The sequence below is a fragment of the Amblyraja radiata genome, chromosome 14, assembly GCF_010909765.2.
Source record: "Amblyraja radiata isolate CabotCenter1 chromosome 14, sAmbRad1.1.pri, whole genome shotgun sequence".
Taxonomy (NCBI): domain Eukaryota; kingdom Metazoa; phylum Chordata; class Chondrichthyes; order Rajiformes; family Rajidae; genus Amblyraja; species Amblyraja radiata.
The window spans coordinates 30,451,944-30,479,436 of NC_045969.1; the positions used below are offsets into that span (position 1 = coordinate 30,451,944).

General features: G+C 41.7%; 1 protein-coding gene across 3 annotated transcripts in view; it reads right to left on the reverse strand.

Annotated features, from left to right (window-relative positions):
• Positions 1-6,900: 6,900 nt before the first annotated feature.
• The window catches only part of ttf2 (transcription termination factor 2), a 46,079-nt gene continuing 25,486 nt past the window's right edge, over positions 6,901-27,493 (reverse strand). The window contains exons 15-23 of one of the 3 annotated variants that reach the window (XM_033032988.1): positions 25,889-25,980; positions 24,586-24,674; positions 23,210-23,352; positions 22,161-22,331; positions 18,421-18,479; positions 16,662-16,815; positions 12,975-13,057; positions 11,596-11,670; positions 6,901-8,461 (exon numbers count right to left, since the gene is read on the reverse strand). In XM_033032988.1, the coding sequence (XP_032888879.1) occupies positions 8,317-8,461; positions 11,596-11,670; positions 12,975-13,057; positions 16,662-16,815; positions 18,421-18,479; positions 22,161-22,331; positions 23,210-23,352; positions 24,586-24,674; positions 25,889-25,980 (1,011 nt within the window). In that variant the 3' untranslated portion in view covers positions 6,901-8,316. The remainder of the gene's footprint in view (positions 8,462-11,595; positions 11,671-12,974; positions 13,058-16,661; positions 16,816-18,420; positions 18,480-22,160; positions 22,332-23,209; positions 23,353-24,585; positions 24,675-25,888; positions 25,981-27,493) is intronic. The other 2 variants (XM_033032989.1, XM_033032990.1) reach the window with 2 other exon arrangements.

Below are 27,493 nucleotides of genomic sequence, written 5' to 3' on the forward strand. Positions count from 1 at the left end.
GAGGGGGAAAGCGGGAAAATGATCATGTGCGATAACCCAAAGTGTCCTATTTCGTGGTATCAATTTGAATGCCTGAAATTGCCAGATAATTATGAAACACCAAAAAAATGGTTTTGCCCAGATTGTAGGCGCCTCCCAAAATCTAAAAGAAAAGCCCCCAAAAAGAAATGAATGGCAAGTGTTTTGCTGAACATGTTTCTGTTAAATACAAAGTCTATCATTTGTATACCACGTTTCCCTTGCACTGCATAAAGCCACGTAATAGGCTATTTTGTGTTCACTTTAAAAAACACCAGTCACTTTTTGAAACTGTTCTATTTAAGTTTAATATTAAAGATTTTGAAGTGCACTTTAGCTACTGTGTTTGTTATTTGATGGTTTGGCAATTACTTGCAATTTCATCCATAATAAATGCTGATGAGCCAAGTAACTTTTTAGAAAGTTTTTATTGTTCGTATATACACCATACTAAAGCACAACTGTCTGCACCTACTGTGAGATTATGGATTCATTTAAGTTGAAAAGTGCACAACAGATCCTTGCAATTTTATTTTGGGTACTTGATTTCCAGAGTTGGTCACCATGTACTCCAATGGCACAGTATGACTTTGAAATAGGAATTTTTGCCTGACACCACCAATCACACGCTCAACATGAATGCGTAAATTTGCTAATTCACGAGTTTTTTTCCACATCCAGCGCAGATAGTTGTGCTTTTCCTCTTGTAAAAGCAGGGATTTCTGCTTGACAAATGTAAAATCCAACATCATCTTTTATGTCAAAACCGCGATGAGCTAAAATGACATCTCCAGGGAGCAGGTTGTCAAAAAAGTTAGATGAAAGTGTAATTGTTTTATCTGTGCCTCTGCTCCCCCCCATGCTGCCACGGTGTAATACCTATCAAGAATTTGATGGTGTTTTGGTGCTTATAGTTCAACCAAGTATGTGCGCGCGCCTCTAAACTCGTAGGTCTATCACAAAATACTTCAAAGCAATCTATAATCACTGCCACACGCTTTCCAAATGTCCACCGAAATTGCATGGGCATGGTTCTCCACAGAACCTCCCTTTCAGGCCAAATAATTAACTTGGATATGCCGTAAAGGGCATCAATCCCACTATTGAATGCACGCGATACTGTGGAATCACTAACAAGGAATCGATATGCAAGATCTTCATGAGGCACTGCAAGTCGGAGCTTCATCAAGACGATCAGCAACTGCTGAAAATGTGTTAGTGAATGTCTTTTGGGGAGCTTGTCCTGAACATAATTGAAGACCAGCATCAAAATGGCAAACGTTGGTAAACCCGTGTAGAACCTAACCTTTTTGTCGTCCTTGGAAAGGCTTTCTTGTGTAAACTTACTTTAGGCTACTTCTTGTCTTGCTTTAGCAAGCTCTTTATTGTTATTGTCTGCTTGTGCTTCCAGTACTGTTCTGTCTGCTGCACACATGTCTGTTTGTGTTGATATGTCCATTGTCTCTTTGACTGGTGTTTGTGTTTCCATGTCAAGTTGATGGAGTACTTGCAGCTCCGGTTCAAAGTTCTCATAATTATTAACCTGTTCAGCATCATCTTGCAGAGCTACGGATGCTTGAGCTGCGACCAAATCTGCCTTCATGCTCTCTCTTCTTGTTGTACGTGCATGGCGTTCTTGTGCACGTTGTCTATCCTGCTCATTGTCATCGCCGCGTCCCATATTCACAGTTGGTGCCCAATCAGGATTGGTGACATCATTCCATGCTGCAGGCTTTTTTGTAATTAGATGATAAATAAATAAATAATTGTGGGTAATTGTGCAGGCTTTAAACAAGAAACATTGAAAAATATATTTTGGCAAATAATAAAATGTCCTGACAGCTTAAACACCCACTCCCTTTCAAAGATATTGTCAATTTGCTGAGTGTGATTATGTCCAATTAACAGCTAACAATTATGCCATTCCTTGGCTTGTATCTGAGTAAAATTTATTTCAAAACCCACTTATGGTTTGCGATTATTTTAATTATAAATTTAGCTTCAGAAGCGTTTTCTTTTTGCATGTAAAAACCCACCTGAGAACCGTGGGCGATTTTACAATTTTACATAGATTTATCACTTCTGAAACTTTTTAGATAACAAATGAATAAAGAAAAAACATAAATAATGCCTTACTGTTGATGAAATGCCTTGAGCAAACGCGATAATTCCCAATATTTTCCAATTTGATATCTGCACGGCCAATGTTCGCCAACCACTTTAGCTGTTGTTGTCCCTTCAGCACTCGCTTCTCTTTACCTTCATTTCCCTTCAGTTTTGGAATTCTGAAGTAGGATAGATGTCTCTCACGGTTACCCCGACTTCCACAATTATTTACAGCGCAAAAATTCACCATTTTGGCGGGTTTTAACAGGTAGGAAAGTACGCGTTTCGTGCATTAACAACATATACCGGAAGCTGCGATGTCCTCCAGATGGATTGAGCTACTCTGTGCGTCAAGCCCTTTGACCCGGTGACCTTACGTGCAACCCCCCCTATATGATAATGGCGGACAGACAACTTGGATTGTTTTCTTTGGAACACCGGTAGTTGAGGGGAGGCTTGATGGAGGTTTGTAAAATTATAAGAGCATCGATAGGGTAGACAATCAGAACCTTTTTCCCCCAGAGTGAAAATGTCCAACACTAGGGGACATAGCTATAAGTTGAGAGGAAGAAAGTTTAATGGAGATGTGCGGGGCAAGATTTTTTTACACAGAGTCTGGCATGCACTGCCAGGTGTGGTGGTTGTGGCAGATATGACAGTGGTGTTTAAGAGGATTTGGGGTATGTGCATGGAAGTGTAAGGAGGGATATGGATCATGTACAGGCAGATTTAGACTTTAGGGATACAGCGCAGAGACAGGCCCTTCACTTCACCAAGACCGCGCCGACCAGCAATCGCCCTGTACACTAGCAGTATCCTACCCTCTCGGGTCAATTTAAGCATTTTTACCAAAGCCAATTAGTGGGAGGAAGCCAGAGCACCTGGTGAAAACCTATGCAGTTATAGGGAGAATGTACAAATTCCTTACAGACAACCCCCTTAGTCAGGATCAAACCTGGGTCTCTAGCATTGTAATGCCCCTGTCCCACTTATGAAACCTGAACGGAAACCTCTGGAGACTTTGCGCCCCACCTAAGGTTTCCGTGCGGTTCCCGGAGGTTTTTGTCAGTTCAACATGCCAACATGTTTCGGCACAAACACTGTAGGCCAAAGGAGCTGTTCCAGTGCTGTACTGTTCTATGTTCTATGTAAAATCCTTGAGGTGTGTTAAGGAAGCAGGAAAGAACATCCCAAGGCATTTTAAATGTATCCTAGCGGTAAGAGGATAGCTTGGGTAAAGGTAAGTCCAGTCATGGACAAAGGGGTGAATCTACAGTATGCTTGGTGTTAGAGTAAGGTACACAACGTACTTTTACCAAGGAAAAGGACATGAGATTAGGGAGTGGTATGTTGATTTCATTGTACCCGTATCTCACCATACTTGTGCATATAACAATAAATTCGGAAGACTTTATAAGCTTCTCTTGTCTCCTTCCCAGTTCTGAGGAGGTGACTTCAAACTGAACCATTAACACTTTCTTTTCCTACAATTTGAGACCTGTACATTGTTATTTCCCGTAATCCCCATTTTTATTTGAGATTTCTGACAGCTGCAGTTTAAAAACTTTCCCCTAACCCACTTTGCTAATTTATTGCAATCCTTGTGTCCACGTCTGCTGAAATAACAGATTTTGAATGTAACATTACTACTGGATACTGGAGACCTATAACTTGCGTGCTTCCAGTAAGTAGAATGTTGTTCATACGGGTGGTAGTAACTTTTCATAGGAAGGTCGTACAACTAAGTAAACATTTCCAATCGATTTGGCATAGTGTATTACATCAATTATACTCATTTGCAACAGATTATTGTGAACTTCTGCTTAAAAATTGAATGCAATTTTACTACTTTGTACATGGAAATGCCTAAGTGGACCGCTTGCAGTAAGTAGAACGCTTTTCATACAGTTGGCAATATTTTGCTAGGAAGATTGTACTACTAAATAAATGTTTCCAATTGATTTAGCACCATGTGTTTCATCTACTGGACTAGTTTACAACTGGTTATTGTGAAGATCCACTGAACTGAAGGCAATTGAATGTAACATTACTCCTCTGTATTGGAAACATATAACTGGATTGCCTGCAGTAAGCAAACTGCTTTTCCACATTGTTGGTAATACCTTTGCTGGGAAGGCTACGCATCCAAATAAAAATTTCCAATCGATTCAGCACCATGTTTTACGTCAAGAAAACAGGTTAACACCAGGTTATTGTGAAGGTCTACTGAAATAAAGGCAATTGAATGTAACAATACCACTCTATTGGATACACCTCACAGTACTGCTTGGAGTAAGTGGAATGCTTTTACATATGGTTGGCAGTAAATTTTCTTAGGACAGTCGTACATCCAAATAAACATTCCCAATCGATTGAGCACTATGTATTACATCCACTAGACTAGTTTACAACCATTTTTGTAAAGGTTTGCTGAAATAAACACAATTGAATGTGACATTACTACTCTGTATTGGAAAAGCCTAACTTACTTCCAGTAATTAGAACCGTTTTCATATGGTTGTCAATAACTTTTCCTAGGAACGTTGTACCACCAAATAAACATTTCCAATCGATTTGGCACCATGCATTACATCAATTTGAATAGTTCATTACTGGTTATTCTGAAGGTCTGGGAAATAAAGAGAATTTAATGTAACATTTCTACTCTATTAGAACTGGACTGCTTGCAGTACTAGAATGCTTTTTCATGCGTTTGGCTATAACCTTTCCTGGGATGCTTGTACAGCCAAATACATGTTTTGGGCATCATAACTTACATCAACTATTTTGGGTCAGGATCCATCTTATATAGACAATAGTTGTAGGAGTAGACCATTCGGCCCTTCGAGCCAGCACCGCCATTCAATGTGATCATGGCTGATCATCCCCAATCAGTATCCCATTCCAGCCTTCTCCCCATATCCCCTATCTTTAAGAGCCCTATCTAGCTCTCTCTTGAAAGTATCCAGAGAACCAGCCTCCTCCCCCCTCTGAGGCAGAGAATTCCACAAACTCACAACTCTCTATGAGAAAAAGTTTTTCCTCGTCTCAGTTCTAAATGGCTTACGCCCTATTCTTAAACTGTGGTCCCTGGTTCTGGACTACCCCAACATCGGGAACATATATCCTGCCTCTAGCGTGTCCAAACCCTTAATAATCTTATATGTTTCAATGCGATTGCCTCTCATCCTTCTCAACTCCAGAGTATACAAGGCCAGCCGCTCCATTCTCTCAGCATATGACAGTCCCGCCATCCTGGGAATCAACCTCGTAAACCTACGCTGCACTCACCTCAATAGCAAGAATGTCCTTCCTCAAATTAGGGGGCCAAAACTGCACACAATATTCCAGGTGTGGTCTCACTAGGGCCCTATAGAACTGCAGAAGGACCTCTTTGTTCCTATACTAAATGCTTGTTATAAAGGCCAACATGCCATTCGTTTTCTTCACTGCCTGCTGTACCTGCATGCTTACTTTCATTGACTGATGAACAAGGACCTCCAGATCCCGTTGTACTTCCCCTTTTCCCAATTTGACACCATATAGGTAGTAATCTGCCTTTCTGTTTTTGATAGCAAAGTGGATAACCTCACACTCATCCACATTAAACGGCATCTGCCATACATCTGCCCTCTCACCCAACCTGTCCAAGTCACCCTGCATTCTCATAGCATCCACCTCACAGTTCACACTGCCACCCAGCTTTGTGTCATCTGCAAATTTGCTAATGTTACTTTGAATCCCTTCATCTAAATCATTGATATATTGCAGTACTCCACTAGTCACTGCCTGCCATTCTGAAAGGGACCCGTTAATCCCTACTCTTTGTTTCCTGTCTGCCAACCAATTTTCTATCCATGTCAGCACTCTACCCCCAATACCATGTGCCCTAATTTTGCCCACTAATCTCCTATGTGGGACCTTATCAAATATTAGACTGCCTGGCGTGGATGGGTGATGGGGAGAAAGCTGGAAAAGAGGTGGGGTGGGACAAAGCATGGTAAGTGATAGGTGGATAACAGGTCAGGAAAGAGGGCGATTGGCAGATTGTTGGACAAAGACCAGAGATGTAAAGACAAAATGTGTGAAATAAGGATAGAAGATGTGCAAATGTGAATCCAGAGGAAGGAATATAGGTGGAAGGGGTTGGAGGAAAAGAAGAAATGGGTGGGGCACAGGGAAGAGGGTTTAAAAAAAAAGGGGGACAGGAGTGTTTATAGGTTAGTTACCTAAAATTGGAGAATTCAACATTCATGCCGTTGAGTTGTAAGCTACCCAAGTGAAATACGAGATTCTGTTCCTCCATTGTGGACGTGACCTCACTTTGGTAATGGAGGAAGCACTGGAGAGAAAGGCCAGAATGGGAAGGGGAGTTAAAATGGTTAGCAGCCAGGAAATTCAGCAGGCCTTGGTGGACCGAGTGGAATTGTTTGGCGAAACGGTCACCGTGTCTACGCTTGGTCTTGCTGAATTATTATAGGGCAGATGGGAATCAATGAGACCCTTGTCTGAGTAGACTCAGATGACTCGATATAGGATAAACCTACAAACTCCCTGCATCACATGTAGATACTTAACTTTTATTTAATATTGGCATGACTTTAAGGAATTCTATTTCTTTTCAGATTTAGGTGTTGCCAGCTGCTCCAACTGTAGAGATTTGAATTAACAATAATTATTTACCTTTTTGGATAGAAGTTTCCGTTTTGATGCAAATGATTTATAATCATTCCCTTCATAACAATTGAACATTGAATTTTACCATAAAACAACAAGTTTTCTCAAAATATTTATTTAGATTGAATCTACACTACGAGGTTTATCTATAATAATGTTGACCTGTATGAAATTTACTAACATAGATTAAGTAATAAACATTACCAACCACTAATGCAGATTTTTTCAGCAAACTAAAAATACTGCATAATTCAACAATCATCTCATTAGACCATTTTTGAATGGAATCTCAGCTGATTTTTGCCTCAGCTGATTCTGTTCCTTCACTGCGTACAAAAAAGTTTTCTGCTGTGATGGTATGGGTAGACAAATGCTTTCCCGCAGTTCCAGACAGATGATTCGGTGGAGTGCCGCCAAGATTTGCAATGAGATCTTCCAGTGAAAAGTTATGAAATTAATGTAAACAAAATATTTAACTGTGCATTATGCTTGAATTTTACAGTTTAGGCATGGCTATAAATTGGGGACAACAAAAATATAAGAAACAGTCAATTTTAGGGTAAGTAGCCCAAGGAATTGAAGTAAAAAAAACACCAAGTGCTGGCATAACTTATGGGTTAGGCAGCTTCTCTGGAGAACATGGATAGGCAACGTTTCAGGTCGGGACCCTTCTTCACACCCAAAACGTCACCTATCCATGTTCCGCATGGTTGCTGCCTGACCCGCTAAGTTACTCCAGCACTTTGTGTCCTTTCGTGTAAAGTAGTTCCTTGTAACACAGTTCCTTGTTTCTACTTTTCCCGAAAAAACATGCAACGAATCAAGTTTCAACGTTTGTTCAACAAGCCTGAAATGTGACTTTGTACTAATTCTTTGACAATGTAGGTCTAATGTACCTAAACACATTGAGCAAAGATGATTCGCATTGCAATTTTGAGCTGCTTTGTATCTCCCCTCCACACATTAACAATCCATGATTCACCAATTCTTTTTGAGTGCAAATATAATGAGTAGATAAGCGGCCTTAATCTTAAAAAGATGAAAAATAAAATCAAGTTGTGAAAGCCAAGTAGTTCGCAGATAAGACAACATAACTTTAGTGATGCATTCACTGCTTTATCTTTTGATTATGAAAGCAAATTCTAACCAAATGAAATAAATGTATACATCAAACATAATTGAGTCAAGGACATGTAATCTTTGTATGCCAACATAATTATATACTATCTTCCACTTCGATGTTTCAGACATTCCGTAGTTTTCTGAACATTTTTTGCACGTTGATCTAAGCCTTTGAGAGGCAAGGAATTGCAAATGCTGGTTTACAAAAAAGACACAAAGTGCTGGAGCAACTCGGCGAGTCAGACAGCAGCATCCTGGAAAACATGGATAGGGGTCTGAAGAAGGGTCTTAAACCAAAACGCCACCTATCCGTGTTCTCCGGAGATGCTGCCTGAATCGCCGAGTTACTCCAGCAATTTATGGGGTTTTTTTAACACCTTCTTTAACTCTGATTCAAACACCGAATAGGATTCGAAGGTCGGCTAGAGTAAGCTTGGTAAACATTTCTCCAGTCCCTGACAGCACTTTCTTCGCCAGTTCCTTTTTCTTCTCCTGAAGTTCAAAGATTTTGTCCTCGATTGTTCCTTTGCACACAAACCTAGAGGGAATAGCACCGATTCTTTATAAATGCATAATGCTGCAATTGCAAATTTAATTTATTTATATACAACATTTACCATGGATATTTTAATAGCTGGAGAAAACAAGTTCAGCTACAATCACCAATCAGATACATTTGAAGCTAGTGTGACACGAGTTATTCAAGGACAGCCTGACCCAGTTAGGATGCTGTATTTTCACTATCTATAGTTTGACAAATGAGTTTGACCTGAAATAGTTATGTTTTTCCTCCAAGAAATTACACATCAAAGGAAGTATTCCACATGAAATCGATCAATATTTTCATTGAGAAACTGAATGTAGGTACTATACTGCTTTCTATAAAGGCAGATAGAAAATAGTTGATTTAGTTCCATATACCTGTTATATCAGCCAGTCAATAAAACTGTTCCTATTCTGTATTCCTGTCATCCTTCAAAGTTAATTATCCTCAGCATGCAAAAAAATCTAACATTTGCAGATTTAAGATTAAATCAAATGTTAATTGCATTTATGGGAATAAATTCCACACTTCAACCTGTTTGTTCATAAAAGTATCTCCTGAAGTTGTAACACAGACACTTTGATGTGAAATGCTAATTATTTCTCTCTCCACAGATGGCGCCTGACCTGCTGAGTGTTTCCAACAGCCTTGGTTTCCAACATCTGCAGTTGTAACTGCTTCCTGAGGACCTTGGCTAATTTTATGGATTTTTTCCCCATGTCTTAATTCCCCAGATGAGTGGAAAATTGGTCCAGCCTAGCAATATTTCAACATCTTCATCCCTCCCCAACAATCAACTCGCTTCTTAGATTCCTGTGCTCCAGGATAGTACGAGTCTAGTTTATATATTCACTTCTCCTTGATGAACACCTGATACCCAGCCATCATTCTGGTGAACCTACACTGCACACCTTCCTCCATTCTTATAGTGGTGTTGTTCCAATGAAGAACAATTCTGCTGACAGCAAGGTCGGCGACAGTAAACAGGCTAATACCGTACTAATACGAGTAATTTTATATCTGATATTTCAGTGATAGCATTAAATCTATTTGTATCTTAACTTTGAGTTATTTAAAAAAAAATGTTTTCATACTAAACTGCGATTCAATTTGTCTGGAATGTTATGTCATAGGAGCAGAATTAGGCCATTCGACCCATCAAATATACTCTGCCATTCAATCTTGGCTGATTTATCTTTCCCACTCAACCCCATTCTCCTGCCTTCTCACCATAACCCATGCCACCCTTATTAATCAAGAATCTGTCAATCACGGCCATAAAAAAATCCAATGATTTGGCTTCAACCACTATCTGTGGCAATTAATTCCACAGATTCACCACTTTCTGGCTAAATAAATTCCTCCTCGTCCCCTTTCTAAAGGCACGTCCTTTTATTCAAAGGTTGTGACCGTTGGTCCTAGACTCTCCCATTAGTGGAAACATCCTTTCCACATCCACTCTATCCAGGCTTTTCATTATTCGGTAGATTTGAATGAGGTCTCCCCTCATCCTTCTAAACTCCAGCGATACTATCTTACCATCTGCATATATATGTTGTGGTCTCCTGCATTGCTATTAGAGATGGTCAAATCCTTGAGATATAGTGCAAACCATAAAGTGCTGGAGGAACTCAGTGGGTCAGGCAGCATCTGTGGAGGGAATGGACAGGTGTTTTGGGTCGGGACCCTTCAGACATGTCCCGACCAGAAACGCTGCCTGTCCATCCCCTCCAATCCATGGGTTTTAAAAAGGACATTGCTCCTGACTAACTTTCTTCCATGGGTGTGTTAATTTTCTTAAGTTTTGTTTCATATTGCCTTTTGCAATTTTGTTCCCATTAGGCTATGCTTTAGATTTATCTCAGGTCCCTGCATTTACACCTCTGTATGTTTGCAAACCACAGCTATTCAACTTGGTAAGTGTAGATCTGTCCCCTTAATACTGTTCAAACATAATATATAACAAGGTACTGCAGGTGCTGGTTTATATCCAACAAATATACAAAGTGCTGGAGTAACTCTGTGGACCATGCAGCATATCTGGAGAACATGGATAGGTGACAGATCCCAGCTTCAGATTGATAAGACCAATGAATATGTTCACTTTAAGTGTTTTTTAAGTCCAAAAACATATTTAAAAATGTTGTGTTTTAAATTAAGCTGTTTCTAAATGTTTCACGGGCAGAACTGCCAAAAACTGAATGTATACTTCTTGCTGCTTGATTTAGCCTTTGTCACATTTCTTTCCCCTTTTATGTGGGCAGGAATCGAACAGTTTGTTCTTGGGCACTTCCGCATGCATGTCCTTGTTGTGAACATAGTTACATAATGATAGGATCAGTGTTAGGCCATTCAGCCCATTGAGTCTATTCTTTATCCAGCAAGCTCCCACTCTAGCTGAGTTGGTGATTTTTTAATAGAATTATGGTGACGTACTTTTGGTCAGGCTCGAAAATTTGATCGCATTCAAATTAATTACCTTTCTGACCTATATCTATGCTTCCAGCCTATATATTAAAATAACTCCTCCTCTTTCATTATGCCTGAAGCATCAGTGATTTAATAGGATTCTGCTGCTCTTGCATCCCCCCCCCCCCTCCTCTCAGTTGCTCCTTCTTTATCCACATCAAGATGCTCATTAGAAACAAATACCGCAGATGCTGGCTAATACATAATAGGACAAGGTGCTGTAGTAATTGAGCAGGCCAGGAAGCAGCTCTGGAGAACATGGATAGGTGACCATTTGGGTTGAGACCCATCTTCAGATATTCAAGCCAAAACGTCACCTATCCATGTTCTCCGGAGATGCTGCCTGACCCGTTGAGATACTCCAGCACTTTGTGTTATTTCAAGATACTCAGTGATCTCCATGCCAATGTAGCCTGTTTGAATGTCAGCCAAAACACGCACTGTCCATCACTGGGACATCACGATTGCAAGATGTACCTCTAGGACTCGAGGGCCTGAGCTATAGAAAAAGGTTGGGCAGGCTGGAACGTTATTCCCCGGAGTACAGGAGGCTGAAGGGGTGATCTTATAGATCAACAAATTAAAAATGTGTTTTTACCATACTTCTCTTATAATTGTTATAAGGAAACAAAGGACATCTAGTTTGATATTTCAATTACCTGTGCACGGTCACATCTTTGCGTTGTCCAACACGGTAAATTCGATCTGATGCTTGCTCCTCCAGTGCTGGGTTCCTGAAAACAAGTTAAATTCATGAATGCACCCTGGTTAGAACACAAAATAATTTTCACTGTAAATCAGTACACGTAACAATAATAATCCAAAATCCCAAATGTGCATTTTTTCCCTTTTATCCAACCCTTGACATCGACAGTTTCTTGGGTTTCTCCCTTGCAGGAATACAATGGCCCCAAGCTTTCACTATCCCACTTTTGAATAACTCCCACTTATCAGATGTAGACTTCCCTGCAAGTACCTACTCCCAGTTGACTTTTGCCAGGTTTTGTCTTATGATATATTGATACTGACCTGACTCCATTCACATCAGGTCCAGCACCTGACAACCTGGTGTGCCAACAATAACCTCGTCCTCAACTCCAAGACGAAGGAAATTATTGTCGACTACAGGAAGGTCAGAGGGGGCAGACATACCCCCATCCATATAAACGGGACTGAGGTGGAGCGCGTCTCCAGCTACAAATTCCTCGGGTACACATCTCGGAGGATTTGTCCTGGTCCCTCAACACCTCCAAGCTGATCAAAAAGGCACAGCAGCGCCTTTACTTCCTGAGGAGGCTCAAGAAAGCCCACCTGTCCCCCCAGATCCTGACCAACTTCTACCGCTGTACCATCGAGAGCATCCTGACCACCTGCTTCACGGTATGGTACAGCAGCTGCACTGTTGCGGACAGGAAGGCACTACAACGGGTGGTGAAAACCGCGCAGCACATCATCGGTGCCCCGCTCCCTGCCATGGATGCCCTCCACCGAAAACGGTGTCTGAAATGGGCTGGGAAGATCATTAAAGACCCCTCCCACCCCAACCATGGACTGTTTGCCCTCCTCCCATCAGGGAGGCGGTACAGGAGCCTCAGGTCTCGTACCAGTAGGATGAGGAACAGCTTCTACAATTATACCGTCGCATTGCTGAACTCGGAGTCCCGCCGATAGATTCCTCCGGTCCCTCTGTCCCCATTGTTTAATTATTCTGTATTTTTGATTATTCTGTATCCTCTTTTTTTTTTTAATTTCTATATTGCACTACTACTACGGACTGACGCAAAACTGCATTTCGTTGTACCCATACTCAGTATTTGTGCAATGACATTAAAGTTGAATTGAATTGAATCAAAGAAAGGAGAGGAGCGTGAAAACAAGTGAGTATTTAAAGAGCGAAAAGTTAATTGGACAAAATCACGGCAAGACGATGTTCACAATAATTCAGCGGCTCAGAGAAAAGATAACAATAATCAATATCCGCATCCATAAAAACTGTTTTATAGTAGCTCACTGCATGACTGCTGATCTTTAATCTTACCAGTGCATATCTAACAGGAAGAGGTTATTGCCTCCAATGAGATTCAAACCCACACCACCAGCGCAAAGAGAGACCAACATAACCTATAAGACAGAAAGCATGTCTTGGTTTCAGAAACTACACATTACTGATAAACCAGATTAAATATGGGGGTCAGTTAAACAAACAGTGCTTGTGCAAGTGACTTTACTTAAAATCAGTCGCCTTCAAAGTTAGAGTGAATTTATACACCAAAAATCTTAAGCATCATTATAATAGCTCAAATTCCTAATTTTAAACCTTAAAGTACAATCCTCCGTAGAATATGTTGTCTAATTCACTGTGCACATCCTAAAGATAAAAGTTCATGGAATAGTTTGGTCGCAGGGGAATAGACAGGTTATGTTTGGTCCCAAGTGGAAAGAAGCAGATAAGATTTGGCATCATGTTTGGCATAGACATCATGGGCCAAGGGGCCTGTTCCTGTGCTGTACTATGCTCTATATAAAGCAGAAAATAAGGGATTTCACAGTTCATGTCTCAGTGAAGAATTGTCCCGATCTTAGTCACAAATACTTATCTTATCCTGTACCTAAGCTGTGGTCTCTAAACCATGATAAATATTCTCATCCAGGCTGTCTAGCCCCGTCAGAATTGTTGTACATGCCAATGAGATCTCCTTTCATTACAGCAATGGAGACCAAATCATTCCTTATACATCAGGGCCACTATTCTAAGAGTTAATTTCAGTGCTCTGCCAGTTCCCAGTTCCTCATTACAGATTCTTTTCATCTGACTACCAATTATTTGCAAGCTGCAGAGTCATGCAGTACATAAACAGGTCCTTCGGTCCAACTCACCCATTCAGACCAAGTTGCCCCATCTAAGTTAGTCCCATTTGCCAGCTTTTGGCCTGTATCCTTTTCTTTCCATGTAACAGTCCAATTGTGTTTTAATGTAATTATTGTACCTGCCTCAACCACTTCCTCGAGTAGCTTGTTTCATATTTCCACCACCCTCTGCATGAGTGGAGATCCAGCAAAGAAACTGATTCTTTGGTCTCCAGAGTCCGCACCAGTCATAATCTACAGCTCATTTACAGGACTCCTGCATTCGTCCTATCTTCCCCCCCCCCCCATGTTCTTATCAACTCCCCTCAATTCTCCTACAAACTGGGGGAAAGTTAAAGAGGCCAATTAGCCTACAAATTCATATGTCTTTGGGACAAGGGAGGAAACTGGAGTACCTGGCAGAAACCTACGGGGAAATGTGCAAAGTCTATACAGAAGCTTCCAGCAGGCCGCATGCCGCTACCATTCCCCGGCAAACAGCAGGCCTGGCTCGCCCGCTGCGGAACAGGGGAGCCCGCCTGGAGTGGGTCTGAGGCTCGTCTCCTGCATACTCCCAAAAACCGGAAACTAGAGGTTCAGCTTCGGCAACGGCAGCGGACGTTGCACAAGGGGAACCGGGGGTCTTACCTTCCGTGCCCTCAGGGTCAACTGCAGGAGGCACCCCCATTGTATGAAGACTGAAAGCAGGGAGAGGACAGGGACGAGGCGAGGTTCACCGGCTATCCGGATGGAGACGACAGCTATAGCAGGCTTTCATGGCCAGCAGCAACTGGGACTATGAAAATGCCGTCAAAACCTGGCGACTCTTGCATATGGATTCAGTGGGCTGTTTCTATGCATTCAATGCTTACAGTGCCTTCCATAATGTTTGAGACAAAGACCCATCGTTTATTTATTTGCCTCTGTACTTCACAATTTGAGATTTGTAATAGAAAAAAAATACATGTGGTTAAAGTGCACATTGTCAGATTTTAATAAAGGTCATTTTTATACATTTTGGTTTCACCATGTAGAAAGTACAGCAGTGTTTATACATAGTCTCCCCATTTCAAGGCACCATAATGTTTAGGACACAGCAAGTAATGTAAACGAAAGTAGTCATGTTTAGTATTTTGTTGCATATCCTTTGCATGCAATGACTTCTTGAAGTCTGCGATTCATGGACATCACCAGTTGCTGAGTGTCTTCTCTGGTGATGCTCTGCCAGGCCTGTATTGCAGCCATCTTTAGCTTATGCTTGTTTTGGGGGCTAGTCCCCTTCAATTTTCTCTTCAGCCCAATTGGGTTCAGATCGACTTTACCATTTTGAATTGAATTTACCATTTTTTAGCTTTGAAAAACTCCTTTGTTGCTTTAGCAGCATGTTTGGGATCATTGCTTGCTGTAGAATGATCCGCGGGCCAATGAGTTTTGAGGTATTTATTTGAACTTGAGCAGATAGGATGTGTCTATACACTTCAGAATTCATATTGCTCCTACCATCAATAGTTTTATCATCAATGAAGATAAGTGAGCCAGTACCTTCAGCAGCCATACATGCCCAGGCTATAACACCCCTACCACCGTATTTCACAGATGAGGTGGTATGCTTTGGAACTGGGGCAGTTCCTTCTCGCCTCCATATTTTGCTTGCGCCGTTAATCTTCGTCTCATCTGTCCACAAGACCTTTTTCCAGAACTGTGGTTGCTCTTTTAAGTACTTCTTGGCAAACTGTAACCGGACCATCCTATTTTTGCAGCTAACCAGTGGTTTGTATCTTGCAGTGTAGCCTCTGTATTTCTGTTCATGAAGTCTTCTGCGGACAGTGGTCATTGACAAATCCACACCGGACTCCTGAAGAGCGTTTCTGATCTGTCGGACAGGTGTTTGGGGATTTTTCTTTATTATCGACATAATTCTTCTGTCATCAGCTGTGAAGGTCTTCCTTGGCCTGCCAGTCCCTTTGCGATTAGTAAGCTCACCAGTACTCTCTATCTTCTTAATGATGTTCCAAACAGTTGATTTTGGTAAGCCTAAGGCTTGGCTGATGTCTCTAACCATTTTATTCTTGTTTCTCAGTCTCATAATGGCTTCTTTGACTTTTATTGGCACAACTTTGGTCCTCAAGTTGATAAACAGCAATAACAGTTTCCAAAGATGATGGAAAGACTGGAGGAATGACTAGGTACTGAGAGCTCTCTTATACCTGCATTAAGGAGGCAATTAAACACACCTGAGCAATTACAAACACCTGTGAAGCCATGTGTCCCAAACATTATGGTGCCCTGAATGGGGGGGACTATGTATAAACACAGCTGTAATTTCTACATGGTGAAACCAAAATGTATAAAAATACCCTTTAATAAAATCTGACAATGTGCACTTTAACCACATGTGATTTTTTCTATTACAAATCTCAAATTGTGGAGTACAGAGGAAAATAACTAAATGATGGGTCTTTGTCCCAATTATTGGGTGCACTGTAATCGGGGATTGTGCTCATGTATGGCAATAATCTTACTGACCTGTATGCAAAAGAAAATGTCACTGTATCTTTGTACACTATACTAAAATAACCATTGAACCAGACAGTGCCTGAGGTCAGAACCGAGCCCGGGTCACTGGCGCTTTGAGACGGCGGCTCTTTTAGTTGCACCATCGTGCTACCCGAGTGTTACACAAATGTTGGAAGACCATTTGCCTGGAGTTAAAGGGGCGGTGTATGTGACTAAGCAAAGTCCCGCATAACCTCCATGGAGACTGACAACCAACCATCAGCACCCTTCAGAAAGGTCAACTGGAAAGCAAACAAAACCCAAGTAGTGTATCTGTAATTCTTTCCCCTCCAGCAATCTCAAAGCGGCAGCCAGCTGGTACCTGAGGTCCTTTGGGATTAGTGTTGAATTCTTCCACCATGTCCATACGACGTTTCGGAGTCACGGTACCATCCAGAGTAACGTGGCTTAGTTTGATTCGATCCAAGTGAGCAGCCACCACGTGCAGCATACTGGTCCACTGGGAAATAATCACACTGCGGAGGGGTGGGGAAAGTGGACAATGACAGTTAACTGTGACAAAAATAGGTCAAATCACAGCTTCAGTCAATTTATTTGTCCATTGTGGAAATTGGTACAGTATGAGGGATAGCACTAGATGTACATCTAGTATACGGATAGGGCGGCACAGTGATGCAGCAGTAGAGCTGCTGTCTCACAGAGCCAGAGGCCTGGGTTCGATCCTGACCTCAGGTGCTTTCTATGTTCGCCCTGTGACACCGTGGGTTTTCTCCAGGTGCTCCGGTTTCCTCCCAAGTCCCAAAGACGTGCAGGCTATTTGATGGATAATTGGCTTCTGTACATTGTCTCTAGTGTATAGGATGCAAAACTGAGATCACATAGAACCAGTGCACGGGTGATCGATGATCACCGTGGACTTGGTGGGCCAAAGGGCCTGTTTCCATTGTATCTCTAAACATAGTCACACAACTCCATGCCAATTCCACCATAATCAGACAGGGAAATATCGATCACTGACTACGAATTTGAAAGACCATTTCACAAAGAAAACTTTATGTCCTGGGAATGTCAGTGCCAAAGAAAGAATGCTGAATTATAGTACTGTAATGTTTTGTATAGGCTGGCTGAATACTTTCGTCCTACTGGCACTCTGCTGAGATATCGCAACTCTCTGTTGCAGTCTGAAGGTCAGATAAGTAAGGAATGTGGAATTTGTGAATTCCTGTCAACCCAAACCATCACCTTCCAGCTTTCAGTTTGTTTTTTTCTCAGCAGTCGTGTTTCTCTCCAAGTGTAGCTGCTGGACATTTGTTTTGGAAACTGACAATCAACCCCTTAAGTGGCCCCCTGACATAATACTGCAGCTATGGCACCATCATTACTATTGAGAGAAAAATACACCCTGGGTTTCACTGGGAAATAGGATTACACATTGTAGAGACTCATAATACGAAGGTTTGCTTGGAAATCAACCTTTCTGTAATGTGGAGGATCATCTGTATCACTAAATAACAAAATAATCTAGTTTTTCTTTTTACAGAGTGGCGGGTGCCTGGAACACACTGCAAGGGATGGTGATGGAATCAATTATGATAGTGGCGTTTGAGAGGTTATCAGATAGGCACATAGATATGCAGGGATGAGGATCACATGCAGGCAGAAAAGTTTAGTTAATTTGGCATCTTGTTCTGCACAGATATTGTGGGCTGAAAGACCTATTCCTGTGCTGTACAGTTATAGAATCATACAGCATCGGCATAGGGCCTTTGGCCCAACTTGACCACACCGACCAAGTTGGCCCATCTACACTAGTCCCACTTACCCACGTTTTGCCCATATATCCCTCTAAACCTTTGCTATCCATGGACCTGTCCACATGCCTTATAGATGTTGTTATTGTACCAGCCTGTTTCATGTTTAATCTAAGGGAAGCTAACAACTACACAATAGGGAATAAGCTGCAGGTGTACAGGAAAATAAGAGGGTAATTGGAATGGATAGGATTGCTCTGCCGGGAGCTAAAGAGCCAAACGGCCTCCTGTGCCATATAAAACAGTCAGCCTTCATTATACCTACAGAAAGCATCTTCCCATCAGTTAAATGAATTCCTGAAAATTTACCTTTTCTGGGGTTCTGGACTGCTCCTTATTACTTTTAATTCCTCTAATAGTGCAGTGATCTGAAAAAAAAAGCTACAGGTTAAAAAAAGTCAAGTTTGCTTTGCATCGGTTCACTGGTGATAAATCACATCAGATAACCTGGGGCCTGGAAATGTTAATTCCGGTTCTACCCCCCTAGTCTGGTTTAGTCAAACACTAAGTCAAACTCTGGGTTCCAACACCTTACTTTATTGAAGAACAAACTGCAGGGACGGTTGCCGATCCACCCAAGCAAGACAACAATATCTCGTGCAAACAGAACAGAAATCACAATCAACCGACTCACCACAAAGAATTACCCACCCTCTTATACCCTTCCAAACGAAGGGCGTGACATTACTTGGGGGAGGCAACCCCTACAAGCCAATTACCGATACGGGCTGCAAAATACATTGCATGACAGTTCCCTAACCCAATCTTACAATAGCACATAACATAGTTTCAACCAAGGATCATAGAGCGGAGCAAGATACTCCACTCCTGCGTAATCCAACGTGTAGTACGTAACGGAGCGTAATGGCCGCCATCTTGGAATGCTCAACCCGACTTCCGGTTTCATTAACATACCACTTGCCAATGGAAAAGTAATAACCCAGTGAAATTGACTTAAGATCTTGCTGCTTAAAAAATGCAAGGATATAAAAAGTCATAATGTACCTCTAAAAATTATAGCAGATTAAATCTATTAGTATTTTAAATTTCAAGATCTGGATGATTATTTTTGTAAGCGTTGATCTACCACAGTGCTTGGGGTTAATAGGCCGGAATCTCTCTATGTCTCGTTCTTTCTTTTTCTCTCTCTCTCTCTCTCTCCCCCCTCCCCTCCCTTTCTCTCTCCCTCTCTCGCTGTATCTGTCTCTCGCTCTCTCCCTCCCTCCCTCTCTCGTGCGCGCTCTCTCTCCTACTCCCCATCTCTCTCTCTCTCTCTCATATCTCTCTCACCTTACCATTCCCAGAATCATTTGCCGTTTTGCAAAGACAACTGCATCTGCAGTTCCTTCCTATTGAAGAAGAACCGTGGCCCGAAACAACTCCTATTCCATTCCCGCCGCAAAGCCGCCTAGCCCGCTGAGTTCCTCCAGCACTCTATTTTTTTATTTAACTCTAAAATTGAAGATAGACACAAAAAGCTGGGGTAAGTCAGCGGGATAGGCAGCATCTCTGGAGAGAAGGAATGGGTGACGTTTCGGGTTGAGAGCCTTCTTCAGCCAATCACAAGTACTCTCACCGACGAGACTTCAGTTCCGTCTGAAGAAGGGTCAACCCGAAACTTCACCCATTCCTTCTCTCCAGAGTCGCTGCCTGCCCCGCTGAGTTACTCCAGCAACAGCAATCATAGTCAGGATAGAACCCAGGTCTCTGGTGCTGTAAGACAGCAACTCTACCATTGCACCACCGTGCCGTCCAAACTATATGCCAAACTTTCAAGTGCTGAAAAAGTTGCTGAAACAAGTTGCTATGAATCTATATGTAGGAAGGAAATGCAGATGCTGGTTTAAACTGAATATAGACACACAAAATATGGAGTAACTCAGCCAAACAGATTGCATCTCTGGAGAGAAGATCTCGACCTGAAACGTCACCACATCCTTTTCTCCAGAGACGCTGTCTGATCCGCTGAGTTACTCCAGCTTTTTGTGTCTATCTTTGCTATGAATCTATTCCGTTTCCTTCAGTTTTAGCACGGTATTGGAGAATACTTTTATTTATAGGGTGATTTCACGAAAGGTCACTGGAGCGTAAATCCCCACTCACGTGACCGAAAATTTTAACTGGAGGACAAGCGTCACTTCCGGTACATGTTAGTGGATGGGAAAACACGCACTTTCACACCCGTTAAAAACATCGAAAACGGCCAGTGTTTGAGCTGCAATTTACTGTACCAGTCGGGGTGCCCGTGAGGAACAGCTACCTAAATTTACAGTCCAAAAAAAAGATAGAAACTAAGGTAAATACAAGACGGAGCTGAAGGGGCCAAAAAGGCGGAAGTTGATTGCGGACATTTTTCGTGGAGATTTAAAGATCCAAAATATCGGGAATTATCGCGTTTGCTCGCTGTATTTCATCAAAAGTGGCATTATTGGCTTTGTTATCTTTATTCATTTGTTAGATGAAAAGTATTAAAAGTTAGAAATCCTTCAGTAAAATTGCAAAATCGCCCATGGTTCTCGGGTGGGTTTTAACATGCAAAATGAAAACGCTTCTGAAGCTCCATTCACCATTTAAATAATCGTAAGCTTGCATCTGAGTAAAATTGATTTCCAAACGCATTGAGAGTTTACGATTATTTAAATGGTAAATGGAGCTTCAGAAGCGTGTTCATTTTGCATGTTAAAACCCAATCTCTGGAACTCTCTGCCACAGAAGGTAGTTGAGGCCAGTTCATTGGCTATATTTAAGAGGGAGTTAGATGTGGCCCATGTGGCTAAAGTGATCAGGGGGTATGGAGAGAAGGCAGGTACAGGATACTGAGTTGGATGATCAGCCATGATCATATTGAATGGCGGTGCAGGCTCGAAGGGCCGAATGGCCTACTCCTGCACTTATTTTCTATGTTTCTAGACAACAGATTAAAAAAAATCTAATCCCATTAATTCACTCGGGGTGCATTATGATGTGCTCTACTGTATGAAGTGTACAGCAAAACTTGCACTTACAGAGTGGTCGATCGTGTTGTTTCTTCAGTGGACCACAAATTTATTTTAAGAGCAAAACATAAAGTGCTGGAGAACTCAGTAGGTCAGGCTGGATCTATGAAGGGTCCGAAGAAGGTTCTCGACCCAAAATGTCACCTATTCCTTCACTCCAGAGATGCTACGCTGAGTAACTTAAGCATTTTGTGTCTATTTGGTGCACATAAATATTTGAAGATGGCTTATGTACTATTGGGCAGATAGGGACTGGCGTAAAAAGCATTCCTAAAGTCTGGTTCAACATCCCCTTCCTCTAACCTGATCATCCATTTAATTTTATGACGGATTGCAATGGTCAGCGGTGTGACAGTGTCTTCAAGAGTTTGTGGAATGCAAGGCACTTTGAGATATTGAATATACAATGATTTGACAACCAGTATTGAAGCAAAATGAATGGGAGACATAAAGTATTTCACAATCAATGATATGGTCTTTCTTTCATTCAGGAACACAGCGATTTAAGAGTCTAGATCAGATACAAAGTGCTGGAGTGACTCAGCGTGAAAGAGCATCTCTGGAGAATGTGAATAGGATGTATATCAGGTTGGAACCCTTCTTCAGACTTCCATGTTCTTCAGTGATGCTGCCCGACCCGTGTGTCCTTTTCTGTAAACCTGCATTGGGAGTTCCTTGCATCTCCATCCAACATTCTAGAACCATCACCATCGTGTCATACACCATTAGAAATATATAACTGTTGTTTCATAACTGCAGTGTCTAAATCTGAAGCTCCCTAATTAACCATTTCTACATCAAAAGGACTGAAGCAGTTAAAGGTTGTGGCACCTTCTTCAGGACGGTTACATGGATAGGATAGGTTTAGAGGGATATGGGCCGTACACAGGCAGGTGGGACTAGTGTAGATGGGGAATGTTGGCCGACGTGGGCAAGTTGGATCAAAGGGCTTAAGTCATGTTGTATGACTATGACAGAGATGGGCGATAAATGGAGGACTTGTCAGTGACATCTTCCTTCCTGCAAGCAATTCAAAAAACACATCTGATGTACCTTGGTGCTCTGCCTAGTGCTCTCAAACAGATCTGCTTCGAAGCTGGTTCCATTTAGGGTAACTGTTGTCTTGTTATCAGTGGCTGTGACCTCTGTCAATGATAACGCATTCAGCTGCTCCTCCAGCGAGAGGCTGATACCTTCAGGTTCCATCTCAGTTTGAGTAAGAGCCTGCAGTGGAAGACAGTCAATATTTAAAATATATCTAAAATAGTTGATTAAGTATTCATAACTCCCGCTTGCCCTGTCCCACGTACGTGTGTGTGCGTGTGCGTGTGCGTGTGTGCGTGTGCGTGTGTGTGTGTGTGTGTGTGTGTGTGAGAGTAACAGGCTAACGGAATCAAGGGATATGGGGAGAAAAGAATGGCCCATTATCAAATGAGATATTCTTTCCTATCTTCCATCACAGTTCTTGCTCACTGATTTCTACCTTGATTTCTAAACTGTTATTGGCTTCCTCCACTAACATTTGTTGAAACGTTACAAATAATCTTGTTGAACAATTTAACCTCTATTGTTTACATCAAGAATGTTCATGATTTCCACTCATTTCTACCTTGTATTGGCTTCCTCCACATACTTTTGTTGCGATGTTACAAATAATCTTGTGTAATCTAACGTCAAATGTATGCACCAAAAATATGAGGAATTTTACAGAAGGAAATCCACTGATTTCTACCATAAACTCTAACCTTTAATTACTTTTCTCCAATTACATAAGTTTTCCAATTTTCTCCTTTACAAAGTTACAAATTATCTTAGTTTGCAAGTTAACCTCAAATGTCTGCATGAAGAATATTTGTAACATTAGACAGGAATTAATTCCACACGGTCTTCTACCATAAATTCTCACCTTTAATTGGTTTCCTCTAAAGTCACCCTTTGCTAAGTTACAAATAATTTTATTGTGTAATTTGACCTCAAATGTTTTCACCAAGAATATTTGGTATTTTACAAATATATTATGTATTTTACAAATATTTTGTGTTTTACAAATATATTATGTATTTGATCCAATGGTCAGGGAACTGAGGGTAATACTTTCTTACCGTCTTTAACAGAGAGAGATGACAGCAACACTGTCGAAGTCTGAGCAGTGACGACAAGATGTGCACAGTACTTGAATTAGGTGAAGCTCTCTGGGAAGAGGAAGGACCGTCACTGACCGAGTCAATACCAAACTCTCGACCTACTGAATAAAAACAGATGGCAAAGTGCATTGTTGTTCCGTTACTGGTTCATATGACAATTAAAACTCAGACAAGTTTATAAAGTAAGGCATTTTGGGAAGTAAAACCAGGGCAGGACATACACCAGAAATGGCACAGGTCTGGGGAGTGTTGTTGAACTGCGAGACTGAGAGGTACAAGTACACACTTCTCTGAAAGTGTCAACACAGATAAATCTCTGTCTGGGCATTTTGCAAACTTAAATATGGAATTACACAGTTATTAAAAAATCTTTCTGTTGGTATCAGAACTAGCTAGTTCTGTGGGAGGGTTCAGCACTTTTAACTCTGCTTCTCCTTTTGTAAACACTCTGCCTGATGTGACATGCTTGACATTTCCAGCATGCTCCTTTTGGTTTAAGGTTCAGCATTAGGGCGGCACAGTGGCGCAGCTGGGAGAGCTGCTGCCTAACAGCGCCAGAGACCCGGGTTCAATCCTGACTTTGTGTGCTGTCTGAACGGAATTTGCACGCTCTCCCTGTGTCCACGTCCCAAAGACATGCGGATTTGTAGGTAAAATTGCTCCTAGTGTTTCGGGAGTGAATGCAAATGTGGGATAACATAGAACTAGTGTAAACAGGTGATCGATGGTCAGCCATCGTGTTTTTTCTCTCCCTTTATTTCCTGCTCTCCCCAATCTTCATCTGTTATCCAGACTTCATTGTCAACATCATGATCATCTCAGCAACTCTGGTTTCTACCCCTGTGAGATATTCTCTTTCTCCTCTCCATCAATCCCCAACTCCTCTGCAACGTTACCTAACCTGTTTTCTCACTTCTGGAGGCACTCAGCGTGTCAAGCAGCAGCTGTGGAGGGAATGGACAGATGAGCCTTCATCAGACTCCGACACTGTCTGACTTTTCCCTCCACAGACGCAGCTTGACCATTTGAGTTGCTCCAGCACTTTGTGTTATGCTCTTTGTTTTTACTTTGATGAGAAATTCTAACTGTTTTGTTTTCCATAGGGTAAACTTTTAAGGTTTCGGATCAACGACTCTTCATCACAACTCCACGGATGTTGCCTGACCTGCAGAGTCCTTCCAGCATTTTCAGAAAACAGGCAAACTTTCCTTTTATGCTCCACTTCAAAAAAAGGCACAAACTAACCCAACTTCTAGACAATTAAACTCAGTAGTTCACCATTTCCACTTTTGCTGAAAATAATCCATGTCGTTTATTAATATTTGCTTCCTTACCTCTGTTGAAAGGGTTATCTGCACCGTGTGATGAATTAGCTTTATGCCCCTTGCCCTCGTGTCTCTTCAGATACGACTGCAAGGTTGACCTACAGGAAGAAAAACAAAATAATTCCACAAACAATCTGCATCAGAGGCTGGGGTGGCATTCACGGGCTGTATTTCACAAAAGACTTTAAACAGAGAATGGCGTTGACTTTTATTTCAGCACGTGATTCTTGCAGAGCAGTGCAGTGGGGTTAAGTGAGACCACAGAGAAAATCTTAACTATGATGCAGTGCTATGGTTATAGCACAGGAATTAATAAAATACGACAGTTCAAAATGTATAAGCTACCCAAGCAAAATATGAGGTGCTGTTCCTCCAATATGCGTGTGGCCTCACTCTGACAATGAAGGCGGCCCAGTACAGAAAGGTCAGTGTGGGAATGGCTAGGGGATTTAAAATGGTCAGCGGGAGATCCAATAGGCCTCGGCAAGCCAAGAATAAACCTCGAGGCCAGCTTGCTTTACATTGGTAATTGTGCTTGAAGGAATCCAATAGCTACAAAGGGGAGTAAGAATGCGATCAGCAAATCACTTTCATTTGGTGAGATTTGGTCCATCGGTCTGCCATCACACTGACGATGACGCAGTTGACAAAAGTAATGGGATGATTTGCACTTGGGCAGCTAAAGCTCTACTTTCTTGCTCATCAAACATTCCAACTTTTCCAATCGCAGCACCAATGCTGGCAATACCCAGCAGATTTCGTAACCTCTCTTCCATCACTGATATAGGATGTGCAATTCATCACTTCAATTGTGTTTAAAAATTAATCCACAGCCATAAATAAGTGGTTCAAAATCAATCGTTACAACATTTACTTAGGTGATCACAATATTGTGGAGAGGGGAAAGCTGAATAAATACATCTTCTAAACTTGCTTTTTAAACTCAAAATTGTGACAAAGAAAACAATTGTGCCAAGTTGCCAATTTCATCCTGACGGGATGATTGAATTTTTACTCTTACTCCAACCAAAACAAAAATGTAAATGGGAAGTCACACCAAATTTGCAGTGATAATGGACGGCATTATCCAAGAAACATTCAAAAGATGGAAATAGAGGCTGTGTGTTCTGTTTAGTCATAGTGTCATGCAGCGTGGAAACAGGCCCTTCGGCCCAACTTCCCCATGCCGACCACCATGTTCCATCTTCACTAGTCCCACCTGTCTGCGTTTGGCCCATATCACTCTAAACCTATCCATGTACGTTTCTTAAATGTTGCGATAGTACCTGCAAACACAACTCCTCAAATGTACCTGGAACGAGCATACAGGACAGAGTAAACTGCCTCCTCATCCTCCGACAACTTTAGTCGATGACTTCGATTAAATCTTTGAGGTAATTCAACCTACAAATAAATAAGACATGCTAATTACATCAATTATTAAACTTCTTTTTGTGGTTTATTATGGTATATACTAAATACTATGTTTACATATCTGTTGTGCTGCTGCAAGTAAGAATTTCATTGTTCCGTTAAAACCTTCTTGACTCTTTCTCTTGAGCTTTGCAACTTGCAATTATTTATGTTTCCTGCTATCAATACAATATGGATTCAAAATTAACAGATTTTTTTGCAGTGTAAATTAATCCTTGCACTTACAAAAAAAATAAATGGTGATAGGCTAATCACATAGGCTAATCGTCATTTAGATTCACCAAAACTTGACAGTCGTACTATTTTCTGCATGACAAAAATCACGAGGGGAATAGACAGGGTGAACGCACCGAGTCTTTTACCCAGGTTAGGGGGGCTGGAACGCGTTGCTAGGGGTTGTGGTGGAGACAGATACAACAATGGTGTTTAAGAGACTTTATGACAGGTACAGAAATGTAAGAAATATGGATCATGTACAGGCAGATGAGCTCAGTTTAACTTGGCATCATGTTCAGCACAAACATTGTGGGCCAAAGGGTCCATTCCTGCACTATACTGTACTTTGTTTCGAGGGATTTGGCCCAAACGCAGGTAAATGGGACCAGCTTAGATGGGACATCTTGGTCAGCATGGATGTTGGGCCGAAGGACCAGCTTCTGTGGTGTATGACTCCATGTCAAATGTCAAAAGATGAAGTTTGCATGTGCTTGATGTGAATGACTTTGATTAACAGGACCAGGTGCACTGTAGCCAAATCTGCCAGTGGCACAAGAGATGGAGGGTCGTGAAGCTGTGAGAAGAATCAATAGAGCATGCACAAAGACCAGAGATGGGTTAGGCGAGTGGGAAAGAATCTGGCAGATAGAATGCAGGAAACAGGGGTTACCCACTGTAGAAAGAATGAAACTGCAAATTTAAAAAAAATATTGAGAGATTATATATATATCAGGGGGGCGAGGGTCTTCTGGGATGAAATACAAAGGATTGGCATGCTGGTGCAGCAGGTAAGGTGGCAGCGCAGCGAAGCGGTAGAGTTGCTGCCTGACAGTGCTAGAGACCCGGGTTTGATCCTGACTACAAGTTCTGTCTGTACGGAGTTTGTATGTTTTCTCTGTGACTGTGTGGGTTTTCTCCGGGTGATCCAGTTTTCTCCCACAATCCAAAGACATACAGGTTTTTCGGTTAATTTTGATAAATGTTGGTAAAATTGTAAATTGTCCCTAGTGTCTTGTAGGATAATGTTAGTGTATGGGGATCGCTGGTCAGCTCAGAGTCGTTGGGTTGAAGGGCCTGTTTCCGCTCTGTATCTCCAAGATAAACTAAAGGAATCTGGAAGGCAAATACATTGTGAGCTTTTAATGACAAGGGGCATGGAGTTTTAAAGCAGAGAAACCTTAACTAGTGCACACAAGGATCCACATGAAGCACTGTGTACAGTTTTAGCCCCTGTATTACAGGATATACTTGCACTGATCGGCAGTGC